Here is a 22,110-nt window from a genome sequence, read left to right on the forward strand (position 1 = left end):
ACTCTGGTGAGACCGCACCTGGAGTATTGCGTGCAGTTCTGGTCACCGCATTATAGGAAGGATGTGGAAGCTTTGGAAAGGGTGCAGAGGAGATTTACTAGGATGTTGCCTGGTATGGAGGGAAGGTCTTACGAGGAAAGGCTGAGGGACTTGAGGTTGTTTTCGTTGGAGAGAAGGAGGAGGAGAGGTGACTTAATAGAGACATATAAGATAATCAGAGGGTTAGATAGGGTGGATAGTGAGAGTCTTTTTCCTCGGATGGTGATGGCAAACACGAGGGGACATAGCTTTAAGTTGAGGGGGTGATAGATATAGGACAGATGTCAGAGGTAGTTTCTTTACTCAGAGAGTAGTAGGGGTGTGGAACGCCCTGCCTGCAACAGTAGTAGACTCGCCAACTTTAAGGGCATTTAAGTGGTCATTGGATAGACATATGGATGAAAATGGAATAGTGTAGGTCAGATGGTTTCACAGGTCGGCGCAACATCGAGGGCCGAAGGGCCTGTACTGCGCTGTAATGTTCTAATTCTAGTTTCCCCTAGGAAATAACTATCCCTGAATCAACAGGACTAAAATAGCTGGTCTGGTCATCATCATATTACTGTTTGTGGGAGCTTGCTTTGCACAAATTGGCCAGAGAATGGTGCAAAGCTTGGGGAGATGTACGACTTACAAAAATGATTTCAAGAACTTACTTGTATTTTGAATCTCGTTCAGTTTGTCCTTTAATTGACGCAGCTCCCCTTTCATTTCTGCACGAAGTGCTATGACTAAAAGACAGACAGAAATCAGCCTCCGTCAACAAGTAAATAGCAGCTGAACATCAAAATTGAAAGTCTCTGTCAGACAATTGAAGACTTATTAAAAAAACAGACTAAGCACAGATCAATGTTTTAACTTTAATAAGGAACGGCACAGCACTTTCATTGTCACTCCCAGTCTCATTCATTCTTTTAGCCTCTGCACTCGGAGACACAGACTCAGTTCCAGGGAAGCCCACACCGCTCCTGTACCTCAGACAATGGCCTATTCTTTGTACTTGAGTCTATGGGGGTAATTCTACAATCCGGTGCTCCCAGTGAGGAGTGACACTCGCTGGGAGCTCATCGACAGGAATCACACCTGTGTTAAGCCTGATATTTCATCCATCAGAATTATTGCTGGAAAAGCAGGAGCCACACCTCCATATTTGAACTCTTCACAGGGGGAGTCATATCACGGAATTACTAACAGTTTTTCCAGTAGCCAATAAAGAAATAATAATTCCTAGAGCTGCCGCACTGCATCCCTCTGTGGGCAGTTTTTAGTCAGCAGCTAATCAGTTTATTTTAAGCCTGTCTAAAACAGCGAAGTGTGAAGTATAGTACATTAAAAATTAATATGCAAAATCTGCCAATCGAGACATACCCCCCCCCCCCCCCCCCCGCACCCCCACCGCCTCTCCCATAGGTGCTGACTTGGCTACTGCCCTATCAAAGGGGCAATGTTTGAACTGTCTGCACCAGACACTACACACATTGGGGTAAAGATTATGAATGCTCCTTCTTCCCAGAGGCTGTGGCTGAGGCCGATGATGTTACAACATTCCCAGTCCTTGGAAGCTCAGTGGTTAAACCACAACACCTTTCGAGGTTGAGGAAATTAGATGATAGCAGCAGGTGCAGCAGTGAACTGAAACTCTGCTGCTCAGAACTAAGCTCCTTCATATTATTTCTTACCGCGGCCAACTTGGTCACAAGTGCAGCCCCATTTTAACTTTGCAACAGAAGTAATATCTTAGAGAATTTATAAAGAAGGTGTTCTGCTCCCAGTTTATAAATGATGTATTCAGAGTTGGAGTCAATCAATTGGGAGTGAGTCACTGTGAAATGGAGTCAGAAACGTCCTTAGAGAGACACACATGGGAAGATAGGGAAAATAGAAGCTTAGGGAGGGGATCCTCCTCTTCTCCCTCTTGCCACCCCCACCCCCAATCCTAACACTCCCCTCTCCCCAAGTGCTGCCTCCACCTTGGCTAGGGAATGGTGCAGATCTTGGGGAGATTTAAACAAAAAAAATTACAAATATGTTTCAATAACTTACTATCACTTAGATTCATGCTGAGTTGGTTCATTAATTGGGCTTGATTAGACTCCATGTCTTTTCTTAGCATGGAGACTGAAAAACAGATTGAAATCAACTTCCAGCATCAAATATATAACAGCCGATCAGCGGGAACAAAAGACTTTGAAGCAACCATTTTCTTAAAGAGTGTAAAACTTTTTTTTTTAGGGTTTGTCAGCTTTCATTTCAAATGTAATTATCACTCATGCCTCACTCCTTGTTTTATTGGCCAACCTTTCATAATTCTACAAGGGCAGTCACAGGAATTGTCCCAGTTTGTAACAGTTAACATATACACAGCATTCCTCATCAGAAAAAAAAACACTTGGAACCAGTATTGAAGGAAATAAACTTCCACGGAAGATCACCGCCCAGCAAGCTCCAGAATGTGCCTTTTGAGGGAAGATGAAACCCTTTGGAAGGTGTGATTCAGCAGCTTGTTTGATATTTAAATCTGCTTTGGAGACAAGTTCTGTATGAACAAATCTGTAACTGGGACTGTCGGAAACCAACAGCTCATTTTAATGCCTTTTGACATGAAGTTTGGGCACAACATGCAACAGGGGATAATAAGATTGGATTGGTTTCTTCTCTCCATCCAATCCACCTCGTCTGACCAGAAATATCAGTGCCACCATCCAGTGATCTAATGGATTAATACTGACAACCTCCAACACTAGTGAGAGAAGATAATTTTTCTTATAAAACACTGATGTGCCGAGTATGAAACAGTGTCTGCTTACAAAACTGATGGTTGGATGGTTTATAACTAAAGTGAAACCCTTCAGTAAAAATTTAATTCCATTCTTGAGCATTACCATCTATAATTCTGTGTCAAATTAAGCAGATTAATCATGAAGTGTACATTGTATATTGAAAGAGATGATGACTCACCGGCATAAACAGTACTGTTGGTGTTAGATTTTTCTCCCACTTGATGTGTGATTTGTGATGCTGAAAGATGACATCAGATTACGTTGTTATCCTTTGTGAATGTACTACATGGATTTGCATCATAGTATGGGAATGAGGGAGTGCTACACTGCCAGAGGTGCTGTGTTTCAGGTAGGATGCTAAACCAAGGCTCAGTTGGTAGTATCCTTGCCTCTGAGTGAGAAGTCCCACTCCTGGACTCGAGCACAAAAATAAATCAAAGCTGACACTCTATTGCAGGACTGAAGGAGTGCTACACTGTCAGAGCTGCCGTCTTTTGGATGAGAAATTAAACCGAGGCCCCGTCTGCCCTCTCAGGTGGAATAAAAGATCCTATGGCACTATTTTGAAGACAAGCGGCAGAGTTTTCCCTAGGAAATAATTATCCCTGAATCAACAGGACTAAAATAGCTGGTCTGGTCATCATCATATTACTGTTTGTGGGAGCTTGCTTTGCACAAATTGGCCAGAGAATGGTGCAAAGCTTGGGGAGATGTACGACTTACAAAAATGATTTCAAGAGCTTACTTGTATTTTGATTCTCGTTCAGTTTGTCCTTTAATTGACGCAGCTCCCCTTTCATTTCTGCACGAAGTGCTATGACTAAAAGACAGACAGAAATCAGCCTCCGTCAACAAGTAAATAGCAGCTGAACATCAAAATTGAAAGTCTCTGTCAGACAATTGAAGACTTATTAAAAAAACAGACTAAGCACAGATCAATGTTTTAACTTTAATAAGGAACGGCACAGCACTTTCATTGTCACTCCCAGTCTCATTCATTCTTTTAGCCTCTGCACTCGGAGACACAGACTCAGTTCCAGAGAAGCCCACACTGCTCCTGTACCTCAAACAACGGCCTATTCTTTGTACTTGAGTCTATGGGGGAATATGGGGGTAATTCTGCAATCTGGTGCTCCCAGTGAGGAGTGACACTCGCTGGGAGCTCATCGACAGGAATTACACCTGTGTTAAGCTTAAATTAGTGCTGGAAAAGCTGAGGCTACACCTCTTCAGAGGGAATTTTACTAACAGCTTATCCAGTAGCCAATAAAGAAATAATAATTGCTAGTGCAGCCAGACTGCATCCCTCTGTGGGCAGTTTTTCGAAGAAGAACAAGGGAGTTGTCTCCAATGTCCTGGCAAATATATATCCCTCATTGAACGTCACTAAAACAGCTGGTCTGGCTATCATTGCTGTTTGTGGGATCTTGTTGTGTGAAAATTGGCTGCCACGTTTTCTACATTACAACAGTGACTGCACAAAGTATCTAATTGCCTGTGAAGTAGAAATTCCATGCTGTTTTTCATGATCCTTCTCCTTAACTTTGGCGGATGAACGTGAGAGAAACAGCGAGACCAGCCATTTCTCCAGGATTTCCACCAAACCTATGGCAAGAGATCGGGAGAGCTTCCCCAGTCACAGCTCCAGGGACCCGGGTTCAATTCTGGGTTCTGCCTGTGTGGAGTTTGCAAGTTCTCCCTGTGACCGCGTGGGTTTTCGCCGGGTACTCCGGTTTCCTTCCACAGCCAAAGACTTGCAGGTTGATAGGTAAATTGGCCATTATAAATTGCCCCTAGTATAGGTAGGGGAATATAGGGAAGGTGGGGATGTGGTAGGAATATGGGATTAGTGTAGGATTAGTATAAATGGGTGGTTGATGGCCGGCACAGACTCGGTGGGCCGAAGGGCCTGTTTCAGTGCTGTATCTCTACATAAAAATAAATAAAATTCCACACCATAGAGCTTGAAAATGATATGATGCAAACAGCAGAAACGGTTGTAGAGCCCAGCCAGTTTTCATTCCGCTGTCCTTGTGTGTCAGTCACAAGTAGTTTCTGTCCAGTTAGTATGGAGTACTTACCGCCTGAAAGGCCAATCATGAGCAGAATAAAAGTCATGAAGAAAGAGATGCCCAGAATCAGGAAGAGGAAACAAGCTTTTCCCCATACAATTGGCAATTCTCCACATGAAAGTTTTCTTCCACAACCTTAAAAATAAAAGTTAGATGAACAGTTTATTTGTAGCTCAATAACGTTTAGTGATAACACTACAATTCCCATTCCCAACAGTGCACCTCACTCCCAGGGAACACAGATTGACCCACCGTGTTCTCGGCCTCTCCCTGACCTCTGCTCCCAGCCAGCTGACCACTGGGGGTGTGGGATCCCTGAATTACTAGTTTGCCTAACGGCTTCAGTGTCTTACACTCTTGGTCAAGCAACCATATCCTTGGATCATTTGGAACTAGGTCCAGAAATCAATTGCCCAACATGCAGATCAGTGTCTCTAGAATGTTTCACATTGTATGCGAAGTTTTCCTCAGTTTTTTGGATTTATACCTCCATGCGGCAGGCATTAAGTCATTGGGATCAATAATCAAATGTTTTATAACTTCCTAGTTCATACTATTCACCAGATTGACAGCATAAGAAGCCACAGGTGCTTTTTTGATGAGGAGGGTGCAAGTTGTTCCATCATAGATATCAGATGTGATTAAACTGACATGTACTTTAGATGTACAGGAACAGATAGCGAAGATACACACAAACTGTGTGTATAGTACCATATGTAATTCGAATGTCTCTGGTTTATCATTCTGCAGAAAGCACTGCAGCAACTCCCCAAGGTTTCTTCGTCAGCACTTCCCAAACCCACAACATATACTGCCGAGAAGACAAGGGCAGCAGACTCAAAGGAACACCACCACCTCCAAGTTTCCCTCCAAACGACTCACCATCCTGACGTGGAACTATATCGCCATTCCTTCACTGTTGCCGTGTCTAAAATCCTGCAACTCCCTCCCTAACAGCACTGTGCGTGTACCTCCACCACATGGACTGCGGCAGTTCAAGAAGACGGCTCATCACCACCTTCTCAAGGCCGATTAGGCAAAGGCGATAAATGCTGGTCTAGCCAGTGATGCCCACATCCCGAGAAAGAAAAAAAAATGTGTATAGTGCGACGACTGAGGCAGGAGGAGTGCACTGTCTTTTCTAGTTCCACTTCTCCACAGGTCACAACATATATTTAAATGTTTACCCTGTCAATCATAGACTCTACTCTCTACCCCAGAATAAAAGCACCAATCAGGTTTCTTTAATAAACAACAAAATTATCAGTTTATTATGAAACAAGATTTATCTGGCAACAAAGCAAAGTCTTAGCACACAGATTGAGATATGAAAGTTCCCTTTTTAAACCCCACACACAAACTCACACACACTCTGCAAAAATACAGAAGTTGTCTCTACAGAACTCTGTTACAAAAAAAAGACAAAAAAAGAATACTTTGGCCAAATACTTGCTAATTCTTGAAGAAAAAAAGAGGAGATATGGAAAAATGTCTGTCATCCCTTTTGGTCTGGCGTCTGGGTATACGGTGACGGGTCACTGGGATCTTTTCTAAAGCAGTTCTTTTCAGGCGGCATTGAGAATTAATCTGACAGGTCTTTTCAGGAGAGATGCAGCACCAGGGATTTTAGCTCTCCCACACTGGATCTTTGCAGAGTTTCTTCAAAGAGGTAGAGAAAGAGGTGAGCTGGGTGGTCTTTCCTTGGAAAGTTGAAATCCAACTGTCTTCAAAACAGTTCACATCCCAATTGACTGGAAAACAATATCCAAACCCCAAACAGAAAGTCAACCTCCTGACCTCCATAAATCTTGACATATGACTTCTCTGTAAACATCTTCCCCAGGTCACTAAGGTTTCTATTGTTTATTGAGCTTAAAGCACATGATTGCCAGCAAAGGTTGTTTACAAACAACATCTGAAGTGTCCTTTCAGTGAACTTGGTAAAAAAAAACGCATTCATGGAATCTTTTCAGTTTTAAAACCCAAGTCCTCAACAAAAAATAATTTTTTTTTTTAAAATGGAAGCAGTTTTGTAATAATAGCCTATGTATACTCTTAGAAACAGCCCTTTTGGGTTGTCCAGTCTGTGCTGAGTTATCTATTCTCACCACTTTGCTGCTCACTCCCCTCATCCTCTTTTTGATGAAACTGTTGAATTCCCCTTTCAAAGAATTTAGCAGCTCTACATCAACAGCAGTTTATGGTCAGGAACACCACATTCAAAACACCCTCTGTCTAAAGACATTTCTTTCTAACCACGCATTAATTATTTTCAGAATTATCTTCAACCTGAACCTCCTACATGAAATTCTGACTGGACGTGGAACCAATCTATGCATATGCTTTAGCAGTGAGACACTCACTAGCCATACACTGTCAAAAATAAATGCAGATTCGGAAACAAGAAGAAGAAATAGTAAGAGTCCCTGGGATCTTAGTCATTTGACACTGCTATGTGGCCCAAATCCTAGGCTTTGTTTTCACTGGCAGGAGGGTTGGTAACCAGTGGATGCAGATTTAAGAGAATTGGCAAAACAAGCCAGGAGGAGATGGGGAGAGTTTTTTTTACACAGTGAGTTGGTGTGATCGGGAACGCACTTTCTGCAAGTGCGGTGGAAGCAGATTCAATAACAACTTTCAAAAGGGAATTAGATACATACTTAAAAAGGAAAAGAATTGCAGGACTATGGGGAAAGAGCTGGGCGAGTGGGACTAATTAGATAGCTCGTTCAAAGAGCTAGCACAGGCACAATGGGCCAAATGGCCTCGTTTTGTGTGCTCATGAATCCATGTGTTATTGGTAGTATAAGTTTAGGGAGGAATCTTGGCCAGGACACTGGGAGAACTCACTACCCTTCTTCAGATAGCATCGCACAATTCTAAAGGTGATTTGGTGAGAGGAAAATCACAGTAAAATCATTTCCTGATATATACTGTCAGTAAGCTCAATGCTCTGACATGAATTATAAAAAAGGACTTTGAAAATAAAACAAGAATCAGAGGTTTCTGTGAAAATATGAAATAATTTAAGAATAATATCATTGGCCCTTACTAAGGGGCTAAATCTGCTTTTAAATATTAATGACACATTTTGCAAAGACCATAGACAGTTTTCATTAAAGCAGGGAAGGCTTACAGGATGATTTAAAAGAAGTGTTTAAAATTATAAAGGGATGGAACAGGTTCGACTGTTTCCAGTAGTTGAGGGATCTTGAATGAGAAATCAATGTTAGGTTGATTTAGGAAAGAGAGCAAGAGATTGTTTTTTTACACAGAGAGTTGCCAGACTGTGGAATGCACGGCTGGAGTTAATGATTGAAGCAGAGACCATATCAGCATAAAATAAGCTAAAAGAAAAGGGGGGTAAAAGGTTATGGGAACATGGAATTAGGATCAATGCTGATATGGAGGACAAACGCAAGCATGGACTAGTTGGGCTGAATGCCCTGTCTCTGCACTATAATATCTATATAATATATGAAGATAAAGAAAAGACATGTGCTAAGGTTCGTACCTGGGGAATTATACTGTGCAAAGACGTTTGACGCTTTTGGGAATAAATTTGGGGAGGTTTGTCCCATTTTGACCACTGTAACTTCAGCGGAAATCCCGGAGAGATGGAGCAAAGGTGGCTTAGCCCTGTGGTCCTGAGTTTTCTGTGCCAAACCTTTGGCCGGAGGAGCAGAAATCACCCTCCTCCCCCCAAAAAACCCACCCAGAAATTCAACCACTGCTGATTTTAATGGGACCAAAATAGAGTGGGTTCGATAATAGACGGGCGAGACGCCCAGGCTGTGAAGTCAAAAATGATTTCCTCACCATCCCTTTCATCTTACTGTATCATGAAAGTAAAACTTGATAAAGCTGCTTTTAAATTCAGAACTCAAAACCCAACTTTTGTATCTTGAGATCCGTCCCATCCGAATGAACGCACATAGTTTGAAGGTCCCCTGATGTGAATGAGGTTCAGTTTGAATTTATAAATTCTACCACAATTCAAAATAAGGAATATTATCTAATGAGTTATTTTAATTATAGCTCCATAGAAATATTGACCCACCCTCTCTCTCCCCCCTCTCTCAGGTCATGACTGGCCCGCTTTGAGTTCCTTAGTTGTATTTATCTCTTAGAAAGTTTGTGCTGATCTGGACACATGTTACTTTAGCTCCAATCTTAAACGTTAGATAAACTTATGCAATGTAGGAATTTTAACAATTTCGGTGGTACCAGTCTTACACCAAGAATAAATGAATGCTGATGTTAATCGCATTTAATAAGCTAGAGATGTTTCTGCTTCCTAACTTAAATTTTCCCCACCAGCATCTGGATAGTAATCTGATAGGGAGATTTCTGACCTTTACTCAACACCCACCTCAATCTGATATTCAGTTCTTCGAGATTGTAGGATAAAACCGAGTGAGATTAACAACCACCCTGTCATCCCCTCAATTTGTGCTTCTTTTAACGTTTTCACATCATGGAGAAACACTTCAAAAAAAAACTTATTCATCAGTTAAAGGCTATTCAGTAATATTTCACATTGATCCCCATTCTTTTTTATTTACCAAGTGATTCATTAACTTAAATAAATGTCTTCTAATCAATTCCTTTCTTCGGACTAAATGTCAGTAAAATTCCTCAGTGAGGAATAACTAAACCCCTGGTGATACTTCAAATATCATTTATTTTAAAAGACTGAAGTATTTCCATTCTTTCAACAACATATTCGAAGGTGTGACCTTCATCTAAGCAAATGTTGTCCTTTTAGATATTGGAGCCATCAAGCCAGAATATGTCAGTGGACTTAACTCAAAGCAATCTCATCCGTTTGCAAATCTCTCAGCCCAAAAGGGCTGTATTCTGAAAAGAGGAGGGGAGGTATCTTTCACTATCCATAAACAATGGAGAAGAGAAGCTGGGATAATCTGAAGATAGGATGGAAAGTCCAGGAGTGTCTCAATATCTGAACAGAATTCTTCAAAGTAGAGCAGACTGCTCTTACTGTTGATAAAAAATATGATTAAAATCAAATTTATTTTAATAATATATATCATTTTAATGGCATAAGCAGAGAAGGTTAAGGAGAGATTTAATAGAGGGCTTCAAAATTATGAAGGGTTTTGATAGAGTAAATAGGGAGAGACTGTTTCCACTGGCAGGAGGGTCAATTACCGGAGGATACAGATTTAAGGTGATTGGCAAAAGAGTTAGAGGAGAGATGAGGAGAATTTTTTAAAGCCGTGAGTTGTTGTGATCTGGAATGCGCTGCCTGAAAGGGCAGTGGAAGCAGATTCAATAGTAATGGTTCATAAAGCGCAGAAGGAAGCCATTCAGCCCATTGTGTTTGTGCCAGCTCTGATAGAGCTATCCGATTAGCCTACTCCCCTGCTCTTTCCCCATAGCCCTGCAAATTTTTCCTTTATTTATTTATTCAATTCCCTTTTGAAAGTTACTAATGAATGTGCTTCCACTGCCCTTTCAGTCAGTGCATTCCAGATCGCAACAACTCGCTGAGTTGAAAATATATGTCCCCCTGGTATTTTTGCCAAATAATTTAAAATTCAGTGTCCACTGGTTACCAACCCTCCTGCCACTGGAAACAGTTTCTCCCTTTCATCTCTATCAAAACCCCTCAGAAATTTGAACTGCTCTGTTAAATCTAATGGGGCCTCTGATTTCCTGCAGCAGATTTCTTGCTGTAAAACGAGTATATCCTGCTGCTTGTGAGCCACTCCTTACCTTGTTTAACTTCATATACCTGCTCTTGATTGCAACGTTGCCTGTGGCTGTAGAAGTTGTTGTAGGTGCTATCATTGTCCGCGGTCCCTCGGAGAATGTGGAAGTTACTGTAAGTTGGCTCGTGAGACATGGATGCAGACAGGGCTCAATTCCAGATGAGTCTAGTCAAAAGAACTATGGAGAGAAAGAATATTCAGTCATCACCAAGATGCCAGAAGAGAAGTCAGTCTGGGGTTTTTTTCTGAACAGGTGGGCAGGGTATTTTTATTTTGTCCTTTGCATCAAACTTTGCTCTGAACGCACTCTTCTATGATAGGTTCAGTGGAAGCTGATGTTATCTCCTGCATTTCCTGTGACTCACTTACCTCAATGATGTACGAAAAAAAAAAGGCACCGCTATCAACCAAGATTGCTCCATGTCTCTGCTGTACATCAGTTTTACACATCCTTATTTTGTTTATATCCCTTAACATGGGGGGAGAGGTTGGCGCTCTGTAACCTGTTTCAGCATCATGTGGGTGTGCTTCCCAATGGAGTCCGTTGTGAGTTAGATAACTGCCCTGTCCTCGCAACACACTTAGGCCCAATCTCAGAGCAGCATGCTCAACTGAGGAAAGGGGTCTGGCCTTTAGCAACTGTATGGGGGTGGGATTCTGACCTTTAGTACCCATGTCCCATAATTAGTGAGTGGGTCACGCATGATTCAATTGCTTCAGAGCCAGGCAAAGTTGTACCTAACCCACATTTCCAACTCCCAATCAACTTGGTGCTTTTTGGAGAGCTTGAACTATACCATTTCCACCAATAGAATCACAGCACAGAGTGAGTCCCATTGTGTTTGTGCTGACTGTTTGAAAGGGCTATCCAATTAGTCCCACACCATTGCTCTTTCCCCAAACTTTTCAACCCTTTCCTGTTCAAGTATTTATCCAATTCCCTTTTGAAAGTTACTATTGAATCTGCATTCCATCACCCTTTCTGGCAGCACGTTCTAGATCGCAACAGCTCGCAACTCATTTCCGCTCTGCTTCTTTTGCCAATTATCTTAAATCTGTGTTCTCTGGTTACCGAACCTCCTGTCAGCGGAAACAGTTCCTCTTTATTTACTCTTGATAATTTTTAACCCCTCTATTAAATCTCTCTCGAATCTTCTCTGCTCTAAGGAGAACAATTTCACCCCCTGAACATCTCTCCCTCCTTATTTAACTCCTTCTCCCCTTCCCTGCTCCGTTACCTCTCTCCCCTTAATATTTTTCCCTTTTTTCTGCTCTTCTATTTTAAATCTCGGTTTGAGTCGCTTTTTCAAGCCCACTGCAATCTGGTCAAAGTTACGAATGATGTACTGGATTTTGCGGAGGAGGCAGGGTTCCTGGCACTGGGCCGAAAGGGCGGCGGGACCCCCCTGTCAGCCTTTTCACGCCCTCCACCCCCCCTCCCCCAGCAGTGCCACCGGCACCAGTGGCCAACGCTGAAACCCCGGATCTCAGGTAGGTGAGGCGGGCTCGCTGGGGCCAGCCCGGACGCCCCGGTGAGGGAGGTGGGGGTTAGTCGTCCAGGGGGAGGGTGTTCTGGGAGGTGTATTGTTTTTCAGTTGGGACCTCCTCTCCCACAACCCCAAGCCCGCAGGGTGTGCGCCTCATTTTACAAGGCACCCTCCCCATGTGGCGGACGGCCCTCTCCCGTCACTGGTTAGATCCCAGGGGTGGGGGGGTGGGGGGTGGTGAAAGGCCCTGAAGTGGCTATTAATAGGCCACTTAAGGGCCTCAGTTGGCCTCTGGGCAGGAAGGCCATCGTCAGCCTATCCCACCCCTGGGTCAATTGCTTGGCGAGGGCTCTCCGATCCCCCCACTCCCCCTCCACCACCCGTCGTGAATCTATGGGCCCCCCCTCCTCCGACCCCACCTCATGGGGGCCCATGAAATTCAGCCGGATATCTTTACCTCTCCTCAATCTTTTGGAACTCTGCATGGCCTTTCAGTATGAGCAGGCATGTCATTCCTTCTCCAATGACCCCCTTCTGCAGTGTGAGCAAAGGTCATCGACTTAGCCATCAAATCTCTTGTGTCACATTGGGCATGCATGAAGGTTCCATCTGCTCCAAGGTCCCATGGGTGTTCATAGCTCTTCACCATCTTCACCAATGAGCAAGATGAAGGCATCGGGCAAAGTGTTCACCAGTTCAGAGATGATACAAAGATAAACGGGAGTAAGGAGTCAGATATGAAAATTGTCTGCAGCCATGAATAGGGAAAGGGCCTGTATCTGCAAGATGGCTGTGGCTATAGCTAAATCTGGAACTACAAACATGTTTATACCTTCTATTGACTCCAGGTCAAAATGGAGATTGGTAGATTTTTGTTAGGCAAGAGTATTTACAGAACTAAGACAGGTCGATGGAGTTAATATACAGATCAGCCAGGATTTTATTGAAGGCTCGAGTGGCTGAATTGTCTCCTCATGTTCCTATGCCGCTCCATAATTTCGGTAAAAATGTCCCCACTTTATAATCGGCTCACCTTTTTCACACAAAATGATGAACCATCACAGCATGGATAAAAGAGAGAGGGGAATTGTAAAGGAGAGAGGAAATGATTAGAGAGGGAGATAGTTCAATTGTCGGAGTTTTAGCTTGCATTGGGATAGTAATGTGAGGGATATGTTGCAACAATATCTCCAGATACAGAAAGAAAATTCCTCTTGAGACTTACCTGTGTTTGAAACCCCTGGGACTGGCGCAACTTTTCAGACTGTGGGTAAAGGTGTAAACCAGATATAGCCCCAAGCCTAATTTTTTTGGCAATTCCCCTGATGCAGTGCCAAGATTGATATGTTATCTAATCACATATATATATAGATTATATTTGCTAAGGAAACTGCAGAATTAATGTTAAATGTACAACCATCTTTTTTTATTACTTGTTTGAATAGTCATCTATGATGTCAAAAAAGTTTCAGGTAAACCTAAGGCTAAGTGGTAACGTACACATGATTAGTCTGTGCTCGGTTGCCCTCGCAAAATGGTGGCCACACATCATAAGCTTGCAAAATGGTGGCTACATGTCAGGTAAACTTCACAAAATGGTGGCTACATGTCAGGTAACCTTCACAAAATGGTGTTTCACGTCTATGTACTGCCAACTGACACCAATGTTTGCTGACGAAAGCTTTCTAAATCTTCAGAAAGAATGACAAATAGAGAATAAATAATATACAACTAATTGAATAGTTGAGATTTTTAAACTAATCTCAATTTGCACAAACTGGTGAAAATTAAACCTTTCTATACCTCCTGTAACAGCAGTGCCTGGTGTAATAGAGCTAAAATCACGCAGTTTGGTACGCACTTTCTGTGTAACATCAACCATCTCCGCCCCTGCTTCAGCCCATCTGCTCCTGAAACCCTCATACGGTTCCTCTGTTACCTCCAGACTCGACGATTTCAATTTTGTGTTGACTGGCCTCCCATCTACTGCCCGCTTTAAAATCATTCAAACTCTGCTGCCGTATCCTAACTCGTACAAAGTCCCCGTTCGCCCATCACTCCCGTGCTTGCTGACCTACATTGGCTCTTGGTCCGGTAATGCCTCGATTTTAAAATTCTCATCCTTGTGTTTGAATCAGTCCATTGCCTCATTCCTCTCTATCTCTGTAACTTACTGCAGCCCCACAACCCTCTAAGATCTCTGCACTCTCCCGATTCTGGCTTCTCACACATTCCCGATCTCCTTCAACCCTCCACTGGTGGCTATGCTAACAGTGCCCAGGTCCTAAGCTCCAGAATTTCCTCCATAATTATCTCATTGAATGGGAGAACAAACTCAGGAGGTTAAATGGCCTACTCCTGTCCCTTTGTTCCTTTCCACTTCTCTACTTCTCTCTCCTTGAGGATTCTGCTTATAAGTTACCACCCTGTCCTAAATATATGTCTTGGTGTTAAATTTCTGTCTGATAATGCTCCTATGAACTAACTTGCAATATTTTACTCTGTTAAAGATGCTATATAAATGCAGGTTATTGCTGTTGTGTGGCACTTAATCTTCTATGCTCAAGGAATAAAAGCCCAGCTCATGAAAGCACGTCCTCAAAACATATTACAAAATGAACAATGTAAACCTTTGCTCGATCTATCAATACAGACAGACACAGAACCTGCCATTACAATTGCAAAATATAATGCTTTCACTTCTACAATATCCTGACATTTTAACACATGTAAAACTCACAATATTATACAAAAGTACAGGAATATTACATTGGCATTGTTTATCAAAACGTCATCTCCTCAAAGTGTCCCCTCTCTGAGTCACACAACCATCCTGACTTGGACATGTATCGACAGTCCTTTCATGCTGCTTGGTCAGGGATATCCTTACCTAACAGCATTGTGGGTGTACCTACACCACATGGACTGCAGCTGTTCAAGAACCCAGCTCACCACTACCACCTTAAGGGATGGGTAATAAATGCCCGCCTTTGCTAGTGACATCTTTGTCCCGAGAACTAATTTTGTTCTAACGTCCCGATTTAGAGCAAGATCCGGTGCATAAATTGCACCCTCATTCTTATTTTTTATGTTTTTCCAATATGAGACAGTGACTGGGTGGCTGATAGTAGGAAATTGGCCCAAACACCATTTCTGAACAGACTGGAGTAACTTATATAAAAACAAGAAATGCTGGAACCACTCAGCAGGTCTGGCAGCATCTGTGAAAAGAGAAGCAGAGTTAACGTTTCGGAGTTCCGAAGAAGGGTCACTGACCCGAAACGTTAACTCTGCTTCTCTTTTCACAGATGCTGCCAGACCTGCTGAGTGGTTCCAGCATTTCTTGTTTTTGTTTCAGATTTCCAGCATTCGCAGTATTTTGCTTTTATTATTGGAGTAGCTTTTATATGTGGCTGTTCTTTCAAAATCTAGCTGCTGAAATTTGCGAGAAATAGAGAGAAGGCTCTCAAGTTGCAAACAAATAACATGAAAAGCACTGAAGTAAATAAATCTAACAGTCTACCTAATCATTGCAATGTGACTCACTGTATTCTAGGTTGTGTCTTGTAATCCCATTAATCTGACCTCAGTTATGCTGATAGAGTGATAGGTTGGGAAGAGGCTCGTGTGAAGCAGAAACATGGACCAGTTGGGCCGAATGGCCTGTTTCTGCACTGCACATTGCCTGTAATTCTGTGTATTTGATGAATCCAATGGCCCCAAATCTGGTCACCATTCTTGACCTGCTGATAAAGATTGGCCGATCCACTGCCAACATTTCCCAACACCACTGAGAGCCCCCTAAAGATGTCGATAGACTGTATTCAAGGCTGTCCTCATGCACAATGAACAATATATACCTTTAAAGAACACATGAATGTGTAACCACATGTTCCAACTGAAGAAGGATTACAAAAATATATATATATATATTTTAGAACTTTCTAATGTCATTTCGGTGGGGAAACCACAATCACAAAGAGAGAGAAAGTTCTTAGCAGCTGCCGATCTCCATTTGGCCATTTTCCACAATTGTTTGCTCAGTAGGACTGGGTGGTGCCTTGGAACTGGATGGAGCAGAGAGATTAGGGATGGATGGAGCCTCAGGTACAGCACCTGATGGAGCGACATGATTGGAGCTAGCTGTGTGGTGATTGTCCCTCAGCACTTTGATTGAGAGTAGCAATTCCTTGTGTTGTTCTTCCATTGTAAAGAGGCGACTTTCCTGTATTAAAACACCAGAGGCATCTGGTTAAAGGCGTGGATCTCAAACCCATCTTTGCACAATATAACCACAGTGATTAAGCTGTGTTTAGGGATGAACCTATATTTTTAAGCACTCAAAATGCCTGTCTTGATTTCCTTCAGAATCAAGCATTGAAGTAGCATGGTGTCTGTTGATGTATGTAGATAACATGTCATATTGGACCATACAATGATATGACACAGAAGGAGGCCATTCAGCCCAGCAGGTCTGTACCATCTCTTTGAAATAGCTATCCAATTAGTATCACTCCCATACTCATTCCCCATTGCTCTTCCCAATAGAGGAGGAGGAAGTAGAGGTATTGGATAGGATAAAAATAAATAGAAAAGAGGTGCTAAATAGGCTGGCGTCACTCAAAGTCAACAATCATTCAGTCTAGATCCTAGGAAGCTAGGGTGGAGATAACAGAAGTTCTGACCACAATCTTTCAATCCTCCGTGTATATGTGAGTGGCACCAGAGGACGGCAGGAATGCAAATTCAAAAAAGTGGAGAGCTATAGGCCAATCAGTCTACTGCTCATGGTGAGGAAACTACAAGAGATCCATTGTGAAGGACAACGTTACTTTTCACTTGGAGAAGCAATGGGTTAATAAGTAATCAGCCAGCATGGATTTGTTAAGGGCAAATCATGTCTGACTAATCAGATTGAGTTCTTTGATAAAGCAACAGAGAGGATTGATGAAGATAGTACAGTAGAATATGAATTTTCTAAAGATATTTGACAAAGTACAACAGTAACAGACTTCTTCAGAAAATAGGAGCACATGGGATTAAAGAGGTGGTAACTTGGGTATATAATTGGTTAAGGGATAGGAAGCAGAGTAGTGGTGAACGGAGAGAAGTATGTAGTGGTGTACCCTAGAGGTTGATATTAGGACTGCTGCTTTCCTTGTTATATATAAGTATCCTGGACTTGAGTACAGGGAGTACAATTTTGAAGTTAGGAAACAAAATTTGGCAACGTAGTTAATAGTGAGCAGGATAGTAGCAGACTTCAGAACAACATAGACAGACTAGAGAAATGGGCAAACACAGGCAGATGCAATTTAATATGGATAATTTTGAAGTGATGCACTTTGGGAGAAACAAAATGCAGAGGCAGTATAATCAAAGAGCAGAGGGACCTGAGGTGCAAATTCATAAATCCTCGAAGGTGGCAGGGCAAGTTGATGAGGTGGTTAAGAAAGTGTCGGAGATAACTGGCTTTGTAAATAGGGGCAATGAATAGAAAAACAAGGAACTCGTGCTGAACCTTTTCAAGTTTCTAGTTAGGCCTCAACTGGAGTATCGTTCTGGGCACCATACTTTCAGAAGGATGTCAAGGCCCTAGAGAGGAGGCAGAGGAGATTTACAAGAATGGTACTAGGGATGAGGGAGTTCAGTTATGTGGAGAGATTGGAGATGCTCTGATTGTTTGCCTTGGAGTAGAGAAAGTTAAAGGAGGACCTCATAGAGATATTCAAAATTATGAGGGGTTTTGATAAAGGAACAGTGGGCAGCACAGTGGTTAGCACCACAGCCTCACATCTCCAGTGATCTGGGTTCAATTCTGGGTACTGCCTGTGTGGAGTTTGCAAGTTCTCCCTGTGACCGCGTGGGTTTCTGCCGGGTGCTCCGGTTTCCTCCCACAGCCAAAGACTTGCAGGTTGATAGGTAAATTGGCCATTGTAAATTGGCCCTAGTATAGGTAGGTGGTAGGGGAATTGAGGGGATGTGGTAGGGAATATGGGATTAATGTAGGATTAGTATAAATGGGTGGTTGATGGTCGGCACAGACTCGAAGGGCCTGTTTCAATGCTGTATCATTCTATGACTCTAAGTAGGAAGAAAAGGTTTCCTCTGGAAATGAGTAAGTAACAGAAAACAGATTCTGTTATTGACTTAAAATAATTGGCGAAAGAACGAGAGGGGAAATGAGAAGATATGTTTTCACACAGAGGGTGCTTAAGATCTGCAATGCACTACCTGAAAGGATGGTTGAATCAGATTCCATAGGAACTTTTAAAAGGTCATGTACTTGAAGAGAAATAATTTGCAGGGGAAAAAGCTGAGGTGTGGGACGAAATTGGACGTCTCTTTCAAATAACTAGCACAGTCATCATGGGCTGAATGGCCTCGCTCTATGCTACAAGATTCTATGATTCTATTAATAAGAAGCTGACGAAGAGCAGCCAGCAACACATTACGTACCAGACACTCAATCTTCTGCTGGTGCTGGGCGGCAACTTCTAATTTTTCAATGTCCTTCTTCCTTTCCTCTTCAACTGCTTCAAGTCTGTAAAAGAAAAGAACATTTCAATGTGTGGTCAGGCCATGATGCAGTTAGCACAAGTGTAGCAAGTTAATAGAAATAGTAGATTAAGGTGACCATCAAAAGAAAGAGTGACAGAATAAAGTGGTAGAGTGGAACAGAATGCTGAGTGTGGCAGTACATTGAGATTGGTAGATTCCTTCATTGTTCCAAACATTTATGCTAATTGCTCACCTGTATGCTGCTTTAACATATCACACTGAAGAGTGTCTGCAAAGTCTCATTGACAGGATTGCAGCTGCCTGCAATGGATTTGGCCTAACCATCAGCCTCAAGAAAACGAACATCATGGGGCAGGACGTCAGAAATGCTCCATCCATCAATATTGGCGACCACGCTCTGGAAGTGGTTCAAGAGTTCACCTGCCTAGGCTCAACTATCACCAGTAACCTGTCTCTAGATGCAGAAATCAACAAGCACATGGGAAAGGCTTCCACTGCTATGTCCAGACCGGCCAAGAGAGTGTGGGAAAATGGCGCACTGACACGGAACACAAAAGTCCGAGTGTATCAGGCCTCTGTCCTCAGTACCTTGCTCTATGGCAGCGAGGCCTGGACAACGTATGTCAGCCAAGAGCGACGTCTCAATTCATTCCATCTTCGCTGCCTCTGGAGAATACTTGGCATCAGGTGGCAGGACCGTATCTCCAACACAGAAGTCCTCGAGGCGGCCAACATCCCCAGCTTGTACACCCTACTGAGACAGCGGGGCTTGAGATGGCTTGGCCATGTGAGCTGCATGGAAGATGGCAGGATCCCCAAAGACACATTGTACAGCGAGCTCGCCACTGGTATCAGACCCACCGGCAGTCCATGTCTCCTCTTTAAAGACGTCTGCAAACGCGACATGAAATCCTGTGACATTGATCACAAGTTGTGGGAGTCAGTTGCCAGCGTTCGCCAGAGCTGGCGGGCAGCCATAAAGGCGGGGCTAAAGTGTGGCGAGTCGAAGAGACTTAGCAGTTGGCAGGAAAAAAAAGTGGCGCAAGGAGAGAGCCAACTGTGTAACAGCCCCGACAAACAAATTTTTCTGCAGCACCTGTGGAAGAGCCTGTCACTCTAGAATTGGCCTTTATAGCCACTCCAGGCGCTGCTCCACACACCACTGACCACCTCCAGGCGCGTATCCATTGTCTCTCGAGATAAGGAGGCCAAAGAAGTACTACTGGGTAAAGTCTATCAGGAGTGAATGCCTCCAGGAGGAGTACTTTCTTTTCAAATAGAACTTGTTTTCTATTGCAGCTTACACAGTGTCAAGATGTGCCAGTATGCTTCATAGCCCATGGGGTGCTTTTGCAGTCATTGCGATTATGTAGGCAAATGTGGCAGGCAGCTTGCACACAGGATGACCCCACAAGTAGCAATGAGCTGAGTAGCCAGCTTAACTGCTTTTTCATGGAGTGGGAGGGAAGATAAATCTTGGCCAGGAGAACTCCGCTGCTCTGTGTTAAATAATGTCATGGGATCTTTTACACCCGTGTGAAAGGGACAGGCAGCAGCTCGAGCAGTGCAGTGCTGAAGATTAGATACTCATGTCCAAAAGCAGGGTTTGAACCCACAACCTCCTGAGTCAGAATGAGTGCATGCAACACTTGACATAAGAATTATATTCCGAAATAAATTGCTTTAATCTTATGGTATGCTTATAGAATTATAGAAACATAGAAATTTACAGCACGGAAGTAGGCCATTCTGCCCATCAAGCCTGATTCTGGCTCTTTGAAAGAGCTATTCCACTAGTCCCACTCCCTGCTCTTTCCCCATGGTCCTGTAGTACTCATAACACTGCCTAAAGAGCCACTTTCTTCCCAATTCACCCATGCCTGTGGCTCTTGTTCCTCCGTGTGTCTCTGAAGTTGCAGCCTGTTTGAATCTGGGATGTTATAGGAGGACCACATATCCATGCCATCATCAAACCTGCCTACTTCCACCTCCGTAACATTGCCTGGCTCTGCCCCTGACTCTGCCCCTGCCTCAGCTCATCTGCTGCTGAAACCCTCGTCCATGCCTTTGCTACCTTTAGACTTGACAATTCCAATACTCTCCTGGCCAGTCTCCCATCTTCCAACTTCCATAAACTTGCTCATTCAAAACTCTGCTGCACATATCTTAACTCACTCCAAGCCTCATTCACCCATTGCTCCCTGTGCCCGTTGAACCTCACTGGCCCCACGCCTGACAACGTTTCAGTTTTAAAATTCTCATCCTTGTTTTCAAATCCCTCCATGACCCCATCTCTCTCTATCTCTGTAGCCTCCTCCAACCCCACAAACCTCCAATTCTGGCCTCTTGCTCATTCCTGATTTTAATCGCTCCATCACTGGCGGCCTGGACCCTTAAGCTCTGGAATTCCCTCCCTAATTCTCTCTGCCTCTCTACCTCGCTCGCCTATTTTAAACCTATCTCTTTGCTCAAGCTTTTGGCCATCTGTCCTGATATCTCCTTATGTAGCTCGATGTCAAAAATGTCAAAACCGTTTTTATTGCTATCACTCTTGTTCTGTACCTTGGGAAGCTTTACTGCATTAAATGCGCAATATAAATGCAAGTTGTTGTTGGTGTAATGAGAAGCTTTTTATGTTATGTGATGCAACATAAATCAGATGTGTAGAGTTCAGTTCATTGAAGATCTCAAACAGATTTAGTAACAGCGAACAAGTAGATACAGTGCAGAGCTAACTATTTACATCACTTGCCTCTTGGTGTTACAGTAGCAGAGTAACTCTGGCAAGTAGTCACGTGACAGCATCCTGGCACATAGCTCATTAGCATACTAAGATCTTAACGGTACATCACTCTTAAAGGCAATCACACAACAGTTGGCATTAGCACTGTTTGCTGCCTCCTACTTCTGCTCAACACTGTTAAAAGTGAGGCTATCCCAGAATTCACACAATGGTGGACTGTAGACTGCACCCTGTCACACAACAGTGCAATAATTCAGAGAGAGAGAGATTCTCAATCGAGCCATTGTTTGAGACAGAGGCCCCCAACCAGATGCCAATAAAGTTGACTTAGGTAAATATCATTGGTAGCCTTATTAATGGAGCAACGTGTTCTCACCTGCTGGTAAGATTATATATCTGCTTGTCCTGTTCCTCTAGTTGGTTTTTCTGCCCCTCCTCCTTCTCCTGAAGCATTTGTTGAACGAGATCATCTACGCGATTTTTAACCTCTGTCAGCTCCTGATTGATGGTCTGCAAGCTTTCCTGTAGACTGGAGATGTCTTGTTCATGCTGTGTTGAGGGGTGAGGGAAGACAGGGAGATGTTATTGGTTTCTGCACATGATCTGAACATTTAGTTGCTCCAGGCTGGCTCGAAGTTTTAAGGGAGTTCTTCCCCCGACACTGCAGACGCACTGTGTGAAGCTGAACCAAAGCAGAGACATCCCAACTTCAGTCCCCACTGTGTCAACTCA

At 43.2% G+C, this 22,110-nt stretch overlaps 2 protein-coding genes across 5 annotated transcripts in view; both read right to left on the reverse strand.

The window, feature by feature from the left end:
* LOC137355737 (C-type lectin domain family 10 member A-like) overlaps positions 1-10,893 on the reverse strand; it is a 29,850-nt gene extending 18,957 nt beyond the window's left edge. The window contains exons 1-6 of one of the 2 annotated variants that reach the window (XM_068021211.1): positions 10,631-10,893; positions 4,901-5,026; positions 3,565-3,639; positions 2,998-3,057; positions 2,083-2,157; positions 696-770 (exon numbers count right to left, since the gene is read on the reverse strand). In XM_068021211.1, the coding sequence (XP_067877312.1) occupies positions 696-770; positions 2,083-2,157; positions 2,998-3,057; positions 3,565-3,639; positions 4,901-5,026; positions 10,631-10,760 (541 nt within the window). In that variant the 5' untranslated portion in view covers positions 10,761-10,893. The remainder of the gene's footprint in view (positions 1-695; positions 771-2,082; positions 2,158-2,997; positions 3,058-3,564; positions 3,640-4,900; positions 5,027-10,630) is intronic. The other variant, XM_068021212.1, reaches the window with a different exon arrangement.
* A 2,618-nt stretch (positions 10,894-13,511) lies between these two features.
* LOC137355740 (ras GTPase-activating protein nGAP-like) overlaps positions 13,512-22,110 on the reverse strand; it is a 67,037-nt gene continuing 58,438 nt past the window's right edge. For all 3 annotated transcript variants that reach the window (XM_068021216.1, XM_068021218.1, XM_068021217.1), the window contains 3 exons: positions 21,755-21,927; positions 18,573-18,657; positions 13,512-16,338 (listed from right to left, as the gene is read on the reverse strand). In XM_068021216.1, coding sequence (XP_067877317.1) covers positions 16,108-16,338; positions 18,573-18,657; positions 21,755-21,927 — 489 coding nt within the window. In that variant the 3' untranslated portion in view covers positions 13,512-16,107. The remainder of the gene's footprint in view (positions 16,339-18,572; positions 18,658-21,754; positions 21,928-22,110) is intronic.

The sequence above is a fragment of the Heterodontus francisci genome, chromosome 43 (genome assembly GCF_036365525.1).
Source record: "Heterodontus francisci isolate sHetFra1 chromosome 43, sHetFra1.hap1, whole genome shotgun sequence".
In the NCBI taxonomy this organism is placed as follows: domain Eukaryota; kingdom Metazoa; phylum Chordata; class Chondrichthyes; order Heterodontiformes; family Heterodontidae; genus Heterodontus; species Heterodontus francisci.